Source organism: Suricata suricatta, chromosome 5, assembly GCF_006229205.1.
Source record: "Suricata suricatta isolate VVHF042 chromosome 5, meerkat_22Aug2017_6uvM2_HiC, whole genome shotgun sequence".
Classification (NCBI taxonomy): Eukaryota; Metazoa; Chordata; class Mammalia; order Carnivora; family Herpestidae; genus Suricata; species Suricata suricatta.
This window is the reverse complement of record NC_043704.1, coordinates 145,411,667-145,426,937: the sequence shown is the minus strand read 5'-3', so window position 1 is coordinate 145,426,937 and position 15,271 is coordinate 145,411,667. Positions and strand designations below refer to the sequence as shown.

Genomic DNA, 15,271 nt, shown 5'->3' with positions numbered 1-15,271 from the left:
TACCCCACCTCTCTCACCCCTACCTCCCTCACCCCACCTCTCTCACCCCAATCCACAGGAACCAGTTAGCAGGGAGCTTGGAACGAATTTTCTTGCCAGTACTGCGGCAGCCTAACAGGAAGAGGTGTTCCTAACACCCCTACGGGCATTCTGGACATGTTTTGTTTAGCGAAGTGGCTGCGAGGGCTGGAATGGAGCACTAGGAGTTCTGCAGCTTCATGGCATTACAGGCTCAAGAGTTTCTGCAAGACCACATGGGAACTCGGCTAACACATCCTTCACTGTTTCTACCAGAAAACTCATTCCATGTTCCTAAAATGTAACCTACAAACTCTCAGAATGAAACCTATTTGTGAGTTTGATATTGCCTGTAATACCACGACCGAATCAATTCAAATTTCTAAAATAAGGATTAAAATCTCACTAAACGTATTCTTCAAGTATATGCCAAAAGACAGTTCATAAATGAAAATAGGTGGTTAAGGAACTTCTTGTATTAACCTGATATTAAATCCTGCAAGTGAAAACAAGATTACTTTCAAATAAGATTCTGAATAATCATGTTTGAGTAGGTTATCAAACTTTAATAATGCCTAAGGCACACCAAAGTTGCAATCATAATTTTTAAATTTCCTAAAAGAATTCAGTGACTTTCACAGCAGCACAAGACAGAGGAACATGAAAGAACACAACTAACCAGTGGGTCTTTATGAGAACCAGCAGACCTCTTCTTCGCTCCGTAAGAGTGACTGTGAGAATGATTCTGGAAATGCACATGTGAAGTTAACTTTAACGATCATACAGTGAAGTTTAAAAAATAACTTCACAAAATGTTTTAAAATTATACACAGAAAGCTGCATATGAGCTACACAATAGTTCCCATGCAATCTACTTCCCAGCTGTTAGTAAACGAGTCACTGCCCTTGCCTCACTCAGATCACCGGCACCTCTGCACCCGCCTCGCTACGCGCCGCCCCCTCACCGTGCCATCCAGCTCCCTGTGTAACCAGCTAAAAAAGATGCAATTATGACTCAGAGCCAGGCAGAGAGGATTTGTGGGGAAGTCCCCACCCCGTATTTGAGTCTTTCTATCTTCTTTATAAAGATATGGGTGACAAAAGGGTCCACCTCTTTCTAGGTTGACCTCAGCTAAAGGGCAAACGGCAATCTTTTGGGACCAACCAAAACAAGACTGAGAGAGAAAGGACATGACATTGCTTCACCCAGGAATGTACTCTTGACCCAAGTTAGTGGTCCCACAGCGTGTGCTGCTCAGGAGGACAATAGCCAACACAGTACAGACTGTCCCTTGTAGCGACAGCATTCTCAGATGATGGCCTTCCACGCAGGTCCTATGAAGACAGCACTGTCTCAATACAGAACTTCTCCCTTGAGTGCAGAGCCAAGTGTACACAGGGAATAAAGGACAGAAATGCTGGTACACAGGTCCACAGGGAGACTGGGCACCTGAACGAGGAGGTGCAGTCGGAGGCATCCTAGCCACCACTAGTCTGCGCCAGGCACATCATGTGACACATGCACAGCTCAGTCCCCAGTCTGTCCACTAACTCTTCTTTTTGAATATGCATCACCTTCCATGTATATGTTACCCTGAACATTTTAAGAGATGACTATACCATCTAGAAACTCAGGCAATCTACTGACATAACCTAAGGAAAACATGCTGTCACTGACCTTCCTTGGCTAAAATGACATACATAAAAAACTGACCAAATCAAGCAAATATAAGCAAACATCACTGACGTTTCAGGCATCCTCTCTCACTGCTGGCTGTTTCCCGTTTGGTAACTTCACACCTGCTGGCTTGGGACACACAACATGAACCACAGCAGGGTCTACCATTCAGGGAGCATCAAACACTGCCAGAAACATGCCTTCCGGGCAACGCACTTGCCTCAGCTGCGTGGCTCATCACCTTAAGAAAGGAAGTTACTACCAATATTAGTCCTGAACAAGAAGCAAATCATTGTTATCTGACCTTGAAATTCTAAAAGAAAAAAATCTCCAAATGTCAAATTATGCCACGACTGCATTACTGGCCATATGCTTTCCCCGCAACATAAAAACAAACCTGTGGAAGTTAGTCACAATCTATGATTAGCATCATCAGGCATTTATAAAGTAAAACTCTACATTTAATACAAAGTCATGCACTACATACTGATGACGAAAGTCTTGATGATCTATCCTTGAGAGCATCATACTGGATTTCGGAGAAAGGTGCAAGTTGGTTGTATTTCCAAAATCAGAAATATAAAGAGGAAAAAAATCAACATTTGCAAAGATTAAAAATCCAAACTAACTAGAATTTAAATAAAAACTTACTTTAAAAAAATCCAGCACACCTTAAAAGCCCAAAATTATACACAAAGGTTGTTACATTTGAATTAAAAAAATATTCTTCCCCCCACTCACACTTTCCTAGTGAAGTTATTGCTAAACTGTATGTACATGTAAAACTGCATATTCTCTTTCAGATACACAATTCATAATCAGTAATGGTGAGATGATTCAGTCAGCACACTGGAGCACAAAACATCCTAAGAAAGCCTCTAAATGCAGGTATTAAGCATTCTGAAGTTAAAAAGATGTTTTTTTATTATTGTGACTGTTACCATCATTTCCCATCATTTGAAATGTGGCAAAACAAGGCATGAACAGGCAATGAAGTGAGAGCATATAATGTCATCAAGCTTACAAAAAACAAATGCAGCATCAAAATGTAGACTATAGGAGGTTCCCTTGGACCTGCCTGTGAACACACGGCTGAAAAACTTCCTTTCTCAACTGAACTAAAAACTAAAAACTAAAAACACTGGACAAAACTGGAAACAATCTCAGCAAAGTGTGGAATGCACAGTATACATACAGGGGTGGCATTATAAATACAAATAAAGGAACAATACATAAAACTTATGATAAGGCCAGAAAACCACATTTCATGTACAGTCACTAAGAAAATAAGATAACAGGCATAACACTACATTTCAAATCCAAGATGCTGAATTAAATAGTAACTACTTAGATTTCTGGTTTTCTGATTTTGTGTTTTAAGCCTTCTAGCTTATGCCTTTTAAGCACTCTTACCCAGAAGTGGCAAGAAATAAAGAGTAGTATTATATGAGCAAAAAAATATCTGTTTACCTAAATTTTCTAAAAGGTGTGCATTTGGTAAATTATGTGCAATGATAAAATGTCGCTGCATGGTGAGTGACATTTCCCTAAAAGTAAAGTTCCTTCTCTGTAGAAATTTCACTTAGGTCTTTTCTCAGTCAAAAAAATATCTGTTTTGTTTAAAAGAAAATACCATCACCCAACTATGTTATTACTCAAGCCACACATTCTTGCTTATAAACTATTCCACCCTCCCAACCAGAGTAGTTCACTGAAGAAAACAGTCCTGTCTTACGTCTTCTGATCCTCTCTGGAGCACCAACAGCATTTTACAAAGGCACAGAATTTAATGAGTGGCATCAAAATTGACCTATTTCAATTTTCCCTTCTCAAAATGTAATGCAGAGTTCAGCTGTTTTTTTTTTTTAATTGTTGAATCTATCTGGTAAGAAATCTGTAACTTGAATGCTCCAACTGCTACTAGAACTGGGAAAATGAAAAGAATCCCCCCAGGACATGCCAATTGGTATTTATGTTGTTTAAAAAAACAAATGATTCATCAAAGAAGGGAGAACTGAAGATATTAAGGACTCTAGTTAAAATGTTTCCAAAACGCTACTATGGTCTATTAAAAAAATGTTTATTAACTCTCACAGAAAGTTACCTGAAAGTCATCATTTGAAATAAAATCAAAAGAAATAGAGCAAACAAGTTGTGGAAACAAAGTTCAGCAAGTGTCAACTTCCATTAGCATCTACCTGTACCCAAGCCCACAGAACCCAGAGAGTCAGCAGTGAATGCATCATATCAACACCGCAGTTTTCTGAACCACACACCATTATGTCTTTCCTTCTGGGTGTACTGGCTCTGCTCCCGTGTGTCCCAGTTATGTCCTTCGATGGGCTCTTCCATGGGATTAAACAGTGCAGTAGTAAATGAAAAACACAAATTGCAAGCATATTAAAAGTAAATTCATTAAAATTATACTAAGACTATTGGTAATTAAATAGGAACTAATGTATGTAACAGTAAAAATCTGCACCAACAAGAAATTGCCTGCCATGTATCCCTACTGCTCTAGTTCAAGAGCACCTCAACTTTCTAATTTTGGAAGTCTACTTTATAGTCTTCTTGCATTTCAGTATAAAAAGCAGTGACCAAGCATTTGTAAGATGCTTTTTAAAGGCAGATTGTTTTTTACAGAAACAGATTTAAATTCTAAGCTCAGGACTCCAATTTCATCCTCTTTCCCCCAAACCAACCATTCTCAGTCCTAAACTATCTTTGCTCTTTTTATTTTTATACAGAATGCCTTATAGCACAGACACCATGTCCAGCCCAAATACCTTCTGGCAGTCCATATGTCAAGAAAAGCACTGAAATTTAACTGGACAAAGATCAAAGTCCTAAGAATGTGGCATAAAACCTTAAATATATCTGCCCTCAAGTCCAGGTACTGCTAATGCTCATAACATCGATACAAGTCCAAAAGTGTTAGACCTTTTAACATACAGCTCCTAAGTTTTAAAAAAATAACTGACAGTCTGGAAACCAATTTGACAATAAATTATTTTAAAAAATTTAAAATTTAAAATTTAAAAATAAATAAATAAATAATAAAAAATAACTGACAGCCGTGTCTGGGTGGCTCAGTGGGTTGGGCATCTGACATCGGTTCAGGTCATATCTTGTGGTCTGTGAGTTTGAGCCCCACATCAGGCTCTATGCTGATAGCTCGAAGCCTGGAGCCTCCTGCGGATTCTGGATCTCCCTCTCTCTCTCTGCCCCTCCCCCACTCACACTGTCTCTCCCCCCTCTCAAAAATAAACATTTAAAAAATTTTTAGTAACTGATAAAGAAATACCAAAATTCCCAAATTATACCATAATAGCAAATTCTCAGTTACCACAGCGAAATAAAATACTATGAAGTTCTACTTTTATCTTAAATTTATTTAATGATATAATTTCCATAATAAGAAAATCCTTATCATTAGTTTATAGAAACTCAGGGTAGTCAATTCTTTATTAGTTTAATTGCACATTTAATTTCTCTTGTGCTTATTTGCAGATCTGTTTAGAGGCTCCTAAATTAGGTCAAACTTAGATGGTTTTACTGTGCAGTTAAACAAATATAACTAATATATAGTTAAGTTTCCCTGAGACCACAGAGAAATTTAAATAACCAGCTTGATGATAACTGATGATGAAATGTCACACTATGAACATTCTAATGGAAAGCAAAGAAAAAAGCCATACATTTTTAAAAAGTGGGGAGAGATTACTTTCAAAGCACCCTACACTCAACTTTCAAGCTTTTGTCGACTAACTCCCTGTAAGAGTCTTTCCAAAATGTCTAAAGAGAAAAAATATATATCTCCAGAAAGAAGCAGGATAAATTTCCTATCTTTAAAAAATAGTTCCCCTGCAAAATCATTGCTAAGCTACTGATTAGATTACTGTGAAAGTCTGTTAATATTCTTATAAATTTAAACTTTTGCAATTAACAAAAATATTTATGATTCAAAAACAAGTCTACTAACTTACTGTAAAAAGACAGTAGATTACATTCACCAGTAAGAAATACAAGAACTACTTAAGAATTACAAACACATCAGCATCTAGTATACCAGAACATATTTGGGTTATTACAGAGTACGTTTATAAATTACACAAGATAGGGAAAAAATGAGACTCAGGGAAAGCTAACCGGTATAGATCTCAACATGAAAGATCATTTTACTGATGAAAAATCTAGATATAAGCATATATACAATATTACCGATGCACAAATTAGCAGCATTGCTTTAAGGTTTAAAGCACAATTCTTTAAAAAGAGATCAGTGTCTTGACAGAATATACAAGCCTTTAATGAACAAACTCTCATTTATCTTGATTTACAGCCATGTATGCTAGGAAGCTGAAGCATACTACAAAATGTTAATCAAAATGCTGAAGTAAGGTAATTATTATAAATATGGTAAGCAGGGAATTTTTCAAATCAGCTCAAATTTTGTATGATAAACCTGTAATTATTCAACCAAGCCCCAAAGCAATTACCCATGTAATAAACTGTTTTTTTAAAATATGAAAGTAGGAAAATTTGAAAGTTGAACCACACTGATATCATTACATAAAAATCAATCTTACTCGTTTGTGATAATTTTCCAAAGGACCAAAATCAAAGGTCCTTTAATAGAAAAAAGTAAATACCTATGTTAAGAGATTAAAATCATGATTTTAGAATTGATTCATACTGATTATAGCAATGATTTAAAAAAAGTATCCCCTGCCAATGACAGGAGTTGGCCAATATTTTCTTTTTTAGTTTTTTAAAGGCAGAGGGCTATGCGGGCAGCATCAGGCTGTCTGGGCGACAACACTGCAGGGGGCTCATTCATACACGCAAACAACTTAAAATACCAACCCTGTGGCTGCCAAGACTTCGAATGGACAGTGCATCCTCAACTCCCTGATAAGAACAGAAACAGAGCATAAGTCTGTGGGTGACCGCATTCAGTTAATGAGGAAAAGTATCAGGGGCAAGCTGATCAGTTATTACAAACCAGAGAAGGCCGCCGAAGGCTGGACCGGTGGGAATACCGGGCCCTTTCTGAATCTTCCTGAGAAAGGAGAGAGGACATGGAGAGTTAATCACTGAGCAGAGGCTTGTCCATCACAGCCACTGAGCAAAGGGCAGTTGGTTAAGGCCACGGCAGCATCTTTCCTAGAGCAGGCAGGTGTGAACAGCTCAGCTTCAACAGCTGGGTCTGGGGCAGGCACATGCTTCAGGCGAAAAGAAAGCAGAAATAATCTCGGAAATGTTTTTATTTTAGTAAGTGTATGTATGTCTGACCACTTGTAGAATGTAATCCATATATGACCATGAGAGTGCAGTATACCAAGATAAAAATAAGCAAGTGTACTTAATAAATTAAATTCAGCATTACAGTAGGCTTTTATCTATTTTTTTTTCTGATTTTGAACGTTCATTTATGCAAGGCAGGAAGAAATGTTGAATACAGAGATAGTTTAAGGGCCTAAAAAAATCTGGGTCATAATTTTGTGCCCACAGAAAAGAACTGCTTCTTGTTTTCTTGTACCACTCTACCTGGAAAAGAATAACTAAATGTGTGTTGTTAATATGAAAAACTACTTTTAATTAAAAGAAACTAAATAAATATTTTAGAGTTGGTAAAGTTATCTCAAGATGGTAAAAACAAAGCAAAGTAAAGCAAAACAACAACCATGACCACAGCCTAACAGCTGATTAAATCAGATGCAGTTCTAAACTTTTCCACTGTCAGCTATTAGCATTAGAACATTAAGCCCTGAGTCTGTGAAATCAAATGACTAGTCCCCTATAATCTTATCAACTGAAACAGTAAGAGACTTCTGATCTTTCAGAATTTCAATGTCTAAAATGTTAAAGTAATTTACATTGACTAAGAATCCAACTGGGTTCATAGCTAATCAATACTGTCTTTTCCAAAATGAATCAGCACTTCAATACCACATGGTCTACAACATGATCATTACACAGAACAAACAGATGTTGCTATGTCTGACCATTCACTTCAAATATAGAAACAGTAAGTCAACAGACACACCACAATGCTGTATTTTGGTCAGGATCTTTCAGCATCCTTTAAAAAATACTCCTGGTTGTTTGTCATCTGCCTTGGACGTTAATGCATGTGATCAAATCTGTTCAGAAGTCTGTAAGCACCAGTATGATTCAGTGATTTAATATCCAATAGGGAGCTCTGAACTTTAGGAGTTCACCACTGATTCCACTGATTTGCATTCTTCCTCTATAACAGACACATGTAATCTGCAAGAAGCCAGGCAAATCTCTTCCCTCCCCTTGACTATCAGGTTATACACCCAAAAGTTTTGTGGGGCATGTGCATGAACCCAGAAGTTTATTAAGTGGTAACCAGTTCTAGACCAGTTAGCTTTAAAGAACCTTGAACTCCATAGGCAGGTTAATTCTACATGCCCCTTTCCAGTCTTAGGTGGGCTACTAGGGCAACATACATAGTTTAATGTTCAACCTTCGCTTTACCCTTTATTTTCTTTTTTTATAATTGATTCATAATTATATAAATTATATTGTCTAATACAGTAGCCAGTGGCTGCATGTGGCTACTCACCACCTGAAATGCTGCAAGTGCAACTGAGGTATGAGATTTTAATAAGTGCAACCACACATGGCTAGTGGTTACTGTAAAACAGTAAGGCAAACTCAGGGCAAATTTTATTACACCAAAAAGACACAAAGCACATATTTTATTAAGAGGCTGCCATGTAGCACTACTCTTACATAAAAAGGCAGGCATTCTGTAACGTTGTTGTAAATTATGGCCCCTGATCTTGAGTACTTCTGCACAGTGGCAAATATGAGAGAAAGAGAAGGAAACCTTTATAAAAGACCTTAGCATCAACCCTAGAATTATTTTTAAGTGCCAGAAAGGTCCTGAGACATGATATAGTCTGATCTGTTCGTTTTAAAGTAAAGAAAATTGCAGCTCAAAAAGATCAAGTAGGAATCCACAGACAGAAAGCTGGGGCTGGCATTCAGATCTTCTGACTCACTAGACCACTGAACCATGAAGAGACCATTGCATCCTGGCTAAATCCACACTGATGACATAACAGGAGCATACAGAAAATGGCCAGGTAGTCTGCCTTTTCCTGAGAGATTTCTTCTCTGGAAGAAGAACCACCTTCACTTCCCAGGTATTTCTAGAATAGAATTTTAAACTGTCAGTTGGCTCTTCCTGAATTAACAGCACAAGGGGCCAACAGAAAACATTCAAGCACCCTGTGTGTCTATGTGCCAACTACAGGGCTGACTATGCTTCTCCTCCAGTCTGGGAGACCATCTATTTTCATGGTCCTGGAAGTCCTTTATTGTACAAAGGGTCCATGGTAGCAAAAATGAGGCAAGGCCTGGAAAGATGGATATGTATTTGTTCAAAACTTCCTGGAAAACTGGTTTAATACATTTAAGTTAAATTAGGAGAAATGAAAAGTAGCCTGTTTTTAAAAGTTCACCGATGTGGGGGTGAAGTGATTTTATTGTAAGGAAGAAGACCACAGACCTGTGAAGAGACCCGGCCATGTTCTCTGTCAACACGTAATACAGAAGTCAAGGCTACAGCCACTCCCTCAGTTTCAAATTAGGAAACCTCAGAAACGGCATGTTCTCTTCCAGGTCACCAACACAGTTCTGGGGAGATGCCCAGTTTACAAAGGGAAACGCTGGCCAGGCGAGGACTATCTGGAGGCCTACGAAGGCCGAGGCCCTTTCAGCTTGGTCCTTTTACCTCCCAACCCACTGGCAGACATGGCGCTCTCCCCGACCTTTGAACTCCGGCGCTGCCAGTGACTGAGCGAGTGGCTGATTTCACCAATCCTCCCTCACCTAACCCGGGGAATGGAGACGCTGTAAAATGGTGAGCATGTGCAGAGCACTAGCACAGCACTGGCATCCGGAGGTGTACTCAGAGTGCGCCTCCTTCCTGAGCCCTGAGCCCTCACTGACCCTGTTCACATCCCAACACTCCACCCCCCACACAAGAAGTGTTAAAATTAGGAGAAATTTTTACCTCGGGAGGACTTTTCCTTCTGATAACAGACAATCGTACCTTTTGTAGTATCTGTTTTGAGTATTACACATTGATTACTGTTCATATTTTACAGTGTGACTATCGCACACCAACTCCTACTGTAGGCACACAAACAGAAGCACCAGAGAGACAGAGCTGAGATGAGAAGTGAAAGAAAAACTAGTTTGAAAAGAGTAAAAGCAAGTGTCAGAAGGGGTTATGTGATCATGAGTCCCCTGTGAGGCTGAAGCCCACGCTCTCTGCGAGTCACAGCCGTCGTCCGGACTGAGCTCGTCCCCACCTGCACTCTCACCCCTACCCCCAAAACCCCCACTTCTGCGGCGATCTAGTGCACTCGCTGCCGGGGCCGCACACATCTCACAGGGAGAGAGAGACAGGGTTCGCTTCACGGCCTCTGAATAGAAGAATCAAGTGTTAGACTTTTAATATAGGCTTTTCTCTTTCATGGGTTGGGCTGCCCTAAGATGATAAAATCTCGGGCAATTTAATTTTAGAACTATAGTATGTAATTTTTAACAAATAAACTAATATTTTCATGGAAAATTTGTAAGCAAAAATGATGTCCTTAATTCACACAAAATGTTCCTAATGCATTATCAGTTAGAAAACCCAGTTTCATGCAGAAGACATTTTAAATAAAACCAATTAGGCTAGCTTTAGTAACAAGGGCAGATTCCATTCCAAAGTAACAAACATATACATGAGGAGTCATTTAATTTTAAGTAACCAAACATCATCTTTCTCTCCTTTCTAAAATATCAGGAGAAATGTGAGTTTCAAATCTATAGATCAACATAATCATAAATATTTTAATTCCGGTTAAACTTCAAAATACTGCTATGGAAGGATTTGCTCATAAAAGTGTCTTATTTAACAGTAATTAGTGGTTCCTAACCCTTTAGGGACCAAAGACTCCCTGGAGCATTCGGTGATCATAACACCTGTGGACATTTGACTTAAAAATACTCATGTATTTAAAACTACAGATTTTAAGGCTTCCTGCTCAATCTTCCAAGCCTGTTCATGTACCAGGTTAAGAATCTCTGCAATGGGAGACAGTTGGGGAAATTACCAACACTGAAAAAAGTTCAAATTTAGGAATGACTCCTAAGTACTAATATTTTACTGGCTCACAATTTGCTCTGTAACTAAAAATGTGGGAGTGGTGGTAGAAGACTCGAAAAGGAGCTGAGGGAACTGAAAACATAAGAGTAATTTTCACAGAAAATTAAGGAATGACTTGGGCCATCACCTCTCAGTGAGGACATTTCTGCCTTGTGTTTTTTAAAAAAGAGAGAAAGAAAGAGGGGGAGAGGGAAGGAGATAGGGAGGACAGGAGGAAGGAGATAGGGAGGACAGGAGGAAGGAAAAGAGGGGGAAAGAAGGGACAAACTTGAGGCAGCCGAGAACAAATACGAAGAAAACACATCTACTGACTCGGTCTTTCTCGGTCAAGAGCGCTCATGACACTAGTGTGAGGCTAGAGACTGCAAGAGAAAACGGGTGGACTCCAAGTGTACATTCGGTCCCCTACAAACAGAAGAGACGCTCTCTGACCTTTCGGTGCAAACACGCCAAACACTCCTACTCGGCAAACTATTAGTCAATGTTTTCCTTCAAGACTGTGTTATTTCAGCAACCAATCACAACGTGCAGGCAGGCAATCCCGGCCTACCAGCCACTTGTGAATCTGTCCCCACTTCCGGTCAAAGGAATAATGACAGGGCTACGAATACAAAAGTTCCGTAAACTGAAGTTCCCAACATACTGCATGCTCTGAGAATTCTTAAATCCGTGCTGCCCATCTGCCCTGAGGTGCAGTGATCATTCCTCAACATAAGCTACATGTTCAACATACAGAAAATCACTGAACTAACTACATTCAATAATGAAAAGACACATGGCTATAATTTTAGGAGTATAAAAGACAACGCACTGCAACATTTTCATTTTAAGCCAAGAATTGTATTCAACATTTGAAACTATATATGAAATTAAAAGCAATATATGCATCAACTGGTTTTGGTTGTGTGTCTGAGTCTGTGACTCTCTCTAGTCTGCAGTCTTCTCTCTAACCCATTAGCAGAAAATTTACCACCAATACGGAAAAACAGTGCTGACTACACCTGCAGGTTTTCCCCTTTACACCAACTATTTTCTATGTGAATTTTCAGAGCCAGGTCAATCTCAGAAGGGAAGGATTAAAAACAAGAATATTTGTTTCATTTTAAAGCAGCCCAATTTCTATGATTTTTTTTGCATTTCTTTCTGATAAAAGGTATATTCAAATTTATGAACTATGAGAAAGCATTAAGAAGAAAACAAAACCAATCAATTCCACCAATGACAAACCAAAGTATTGATAGTAATCATTTTCTTCTAGTGGTTTTGACTCTATATATGGACACTGGGTTTTGTACCACATGATGGAAGTCCTACCAGTCAGTCTCACAGTTGGGTTTGTTTTTTGTTGTTGTTGTTGTTGTGGTTTTAATTTTCTCACATGAATGTTTTCCTCCATTATTAAATATGCTTAACAACTGTAAGGTTGAATGACTTCACAGTGTTTTACTAAGTAGATATCATAATATCATTAACCAAAACCCTAAGACAATTAGGACTATAGTGAATAACTTTGTCTTCTCTAAGCTGACTTTAGCTAATAAAAGCAAAGCACTTTTCATACCATAACAACTTATTACAACATACAGAGCAAGAGCGATACACGTGTTTGCAGTTATTATTTAAAGGAAATACCGCATTTAATTTGCTGACATAGAATGGCTTGTTAAAATACACATATCAGATCATACTATCCCTAGTGTATCAACAGGAATCAGATTTACTTCATCAGAAGGAAACTAGCCAACAAATAAATAATTAACTCGCAGGGGAGGGGGCAGGGAAGGGTGAAAGAAAAGGAAACCAGCCAAGCACTGACTTTTGTGACACTAGCAGGAAATTACCTCTTTCTGCTGTCGCTCCAGTTCCCTCATGCGTATGTCTCTCGCTTCTGCCCGAGCGGCCCGCTTGGCTGCCAGCCTTGCCTCTGCCTGAAAAGTAATAGAAAGATTCGGCTTTATTTACAAACAACAATGACCTCCACCAGCTTTGAGTTTAAGGGCCGGATGGAACATGACCATTCCACGGGGCTGTGGGGGACAAGACCCCGCCCCGGGCACTCATGTCTTTGTTCTATCCCACAGTCTCTCCTGCAGTCAGGGCCTTTGCATTTAACTGCTCGCCTTGATGCAAACATTTCACACAACTCATTATATGACTTTATATGTCTCTACAAACTTGCTTTTTTCAGAATTTCTTTCCCTATCAACTCAGTCATACAAATTAGAAGCCTCAGAAGCAGTTCATTTCGGGCACCGCCAATATCCAGTCTCCAAGCACTGCCCACTCTCTACCGCTGAGTGTCTCTTCAACCCAACTCAGCCTTCTTTATGCTGTTTCTAACCGTTCGGGGAGCTCTTCATATCTTCCTGCCTTTAAACTGGTATGTAATTCACATACCATCAAATTCACCACCTACAACTCTACAATCGGGTGGTTTTTAGTAGTATAGTCACGAGGTTGCACAATGATCAGTGCTGTCTAATTCCAGGAGGCTCTCCTCAACCCAAAAAGAAAGCCCATGCCCGTTATAGGCACCCCTCCATCCTCCTCGTCCCAGCTCCTAGTAACCACCGACCCCACCTTCCGTCTCTGTGGACCTGCCTATTCTTGAAGCTTCCTATCAGGGAAATCACACCATAAGAACTCATCTCTTGCCTGAACACTGCAACTGCAAATGCCTTCAAATCCATCTACATGCCTCCAAAATCTGCCCTATAATTCATCTTCTACGTGGTTACAGCATTGTCAACACAGCTCTGATCATGTCGTTGACCTGTATAAAATCCTCCACTGGCTCTCCCTTACTTATGGTTAAAATGAAATCCCACAGATTAGCACAAAGATGGGGAGGGGAGCGGAGGGCAGGGGTTAAGAAGAGCACAAACAGTGAAGGTTCCTCTCAGTCAGGTCTCCCCGTACTTCCCAGGACGTGCTCCACATGCACCAGCAGTGGGCCGCCCTGTTCCGACCCAGACTCCAGGCTATCCTGTTAAGCCTCTCTTCACACACGACCTGGCGAGAGGGACCCTCCCTCCTCTTATTCAGCTAAAATATACCCGTTATGAGGCTTCTCCCCAGTCCCTATCCATGCACACGCCTCGACGGTGGCTCTACTACACTGTATTACAATTACACGCTTCTGTCACCCCACAACCTCCATGTCTCAATTGACGTCTGCTAAATAAACAGAAGAATTTCGGGCCACGGACCAACGCACTGAGGAAATGAGACAAGGAAGCAACTTGACAGACCACATGAAACATGGAAATCTTCTCAGCGATCTCTATCTCGTGGTGGCTTCCTGTCTTCTTGGCCACATCCTAACTCTGATTCGGCTCGCCCCCGGATAACTCACTAGAGGGGTGACTCCTTCCGTGCCCAGTCTCACACTAAGTCCAGGCCAATGTTGGAAAGGGTCTGCTGTGAGGATGCAGTTGCGCTTGGTGCTGAAAACACAGGGTAAGATGTGACATCTCTGCCTCAAGGAAGTCTTCAATCAAGCTGAGGGACACAGACACCCATCGTTCGGGAAGGAACATGCGGAAAGGAACAGTGCATCTTGCCCAGCAGGCTTCCAGGAAGAGGAGAGGGCTGAATAGTCAACACTTAGCCAACTACCCCAATTTTGGCACTTTTTCTGATTAACGCCTTTTCGTAACAAAAACCTTAAACTGCAATCTGCCAACCTCAAGCTTTAAACAAGAACATGGCCAGAGCAATTCATCTTCTCCCATGACTTTCTTACTGGCCCTTATCTTTAAAAAAGCTATTCCTGGGGCGCCTGGGTGGCTCAGTCGGTTAAGCGTCTGACCAGCTCAGGTCATGATCTCCCGGTTCATGGGTTCGAGCCCCGTGTCAGGCTCTGTGCTGACAGCTAGCTCGGAGCCTGGAGCCTACTTTGGATTCTGTGTCTCCCTCTCTCTCTGTCCCTCCCCTGTTCAAGCGCTGTCTCTCAAAAATAAATAAATGCAAAAAATAAAAAAAGCTGTTCCTGCCTTCTTTCTCCCTTTGACTAGATAGACAACACTTCCTCACTAGAGGTTGTATTTTATAGAAAAACACATCAATGCTGAGTTATGCTTTATACAACAAGCCTATGAACAAAGAAGTGGCACCTGGGTGGCTCAGTCGATTGAGTGTCTGACTTCAGCTAAAAGTTCTCGAGTTTGAGCCCCACATAAACAAACATTAAAATGCCCAATAGGCTTGTTCATAGGCTACAACAAGCCTATTGGGCATTTTAATGTTTGTTTATTTTTGAGAGAGAGAGCGAGCAGAGAGAGGGAAATGGAATCCGAGGCAGGCTTCAAGCTCTGAGCTGTCAGCACAGAGCCCAGTGTGGGGCTCAAACTCGAGAACTTTTAGCTGAAGTCAGA

At 40.2% G+C, this 15,271-nt stretch overlaps 1 protein-coding gene across 19 annotated transcripts in view; it reads right to left on the bottom strand.

The window, feature by feature from the left end:
* The window catches only part of LRRFIP2 (LRR binding FLII interacting protein 2), a 99,619-nt gene that overhangs the window by 52,638 nt on the left and 31,710 nt on the right, over positions 1-15,271 (bottom strand). For 11 of the 19 annotated variants that reach the window (XM_029940431.1, XM_029940435.1, XM_029940439.1 and 8 more), the window contains exons 3-9: positions 12,737-12,823; positions 11,446-11,496; positions 6,702-6,758; positions 6,563-6,607; positions 3,973-4,041; positions 2,184-2,225; positions 698-763 (exon numbers count right to left, since the gene is read on the bottom strand). In XM_029940431.1, coding sequence (XP_029796291.1) covers positions 698-763; positions 2,184-2,225; positions 3,973-4,041; positions 6,563-6,607; positions 6,702-6,758; positions 11,446-11,496; positions 12,737-12,823 — 417 coding nt within the window. The remainder of the gene's footprint in view (positions 1-697; positions 764-2,183; positions 2,226-3,972; positions 4,042-6,562; positions 6,608-6,701; positions 6,759-11,445; positions 11,497-12,736; positions 12,824-15,271) is intronic. The other 8 variants (XM_029940449.1, XM_029940448.1, XM_029940450.1 and 5 more) reach the window with 3 other exon arrangements.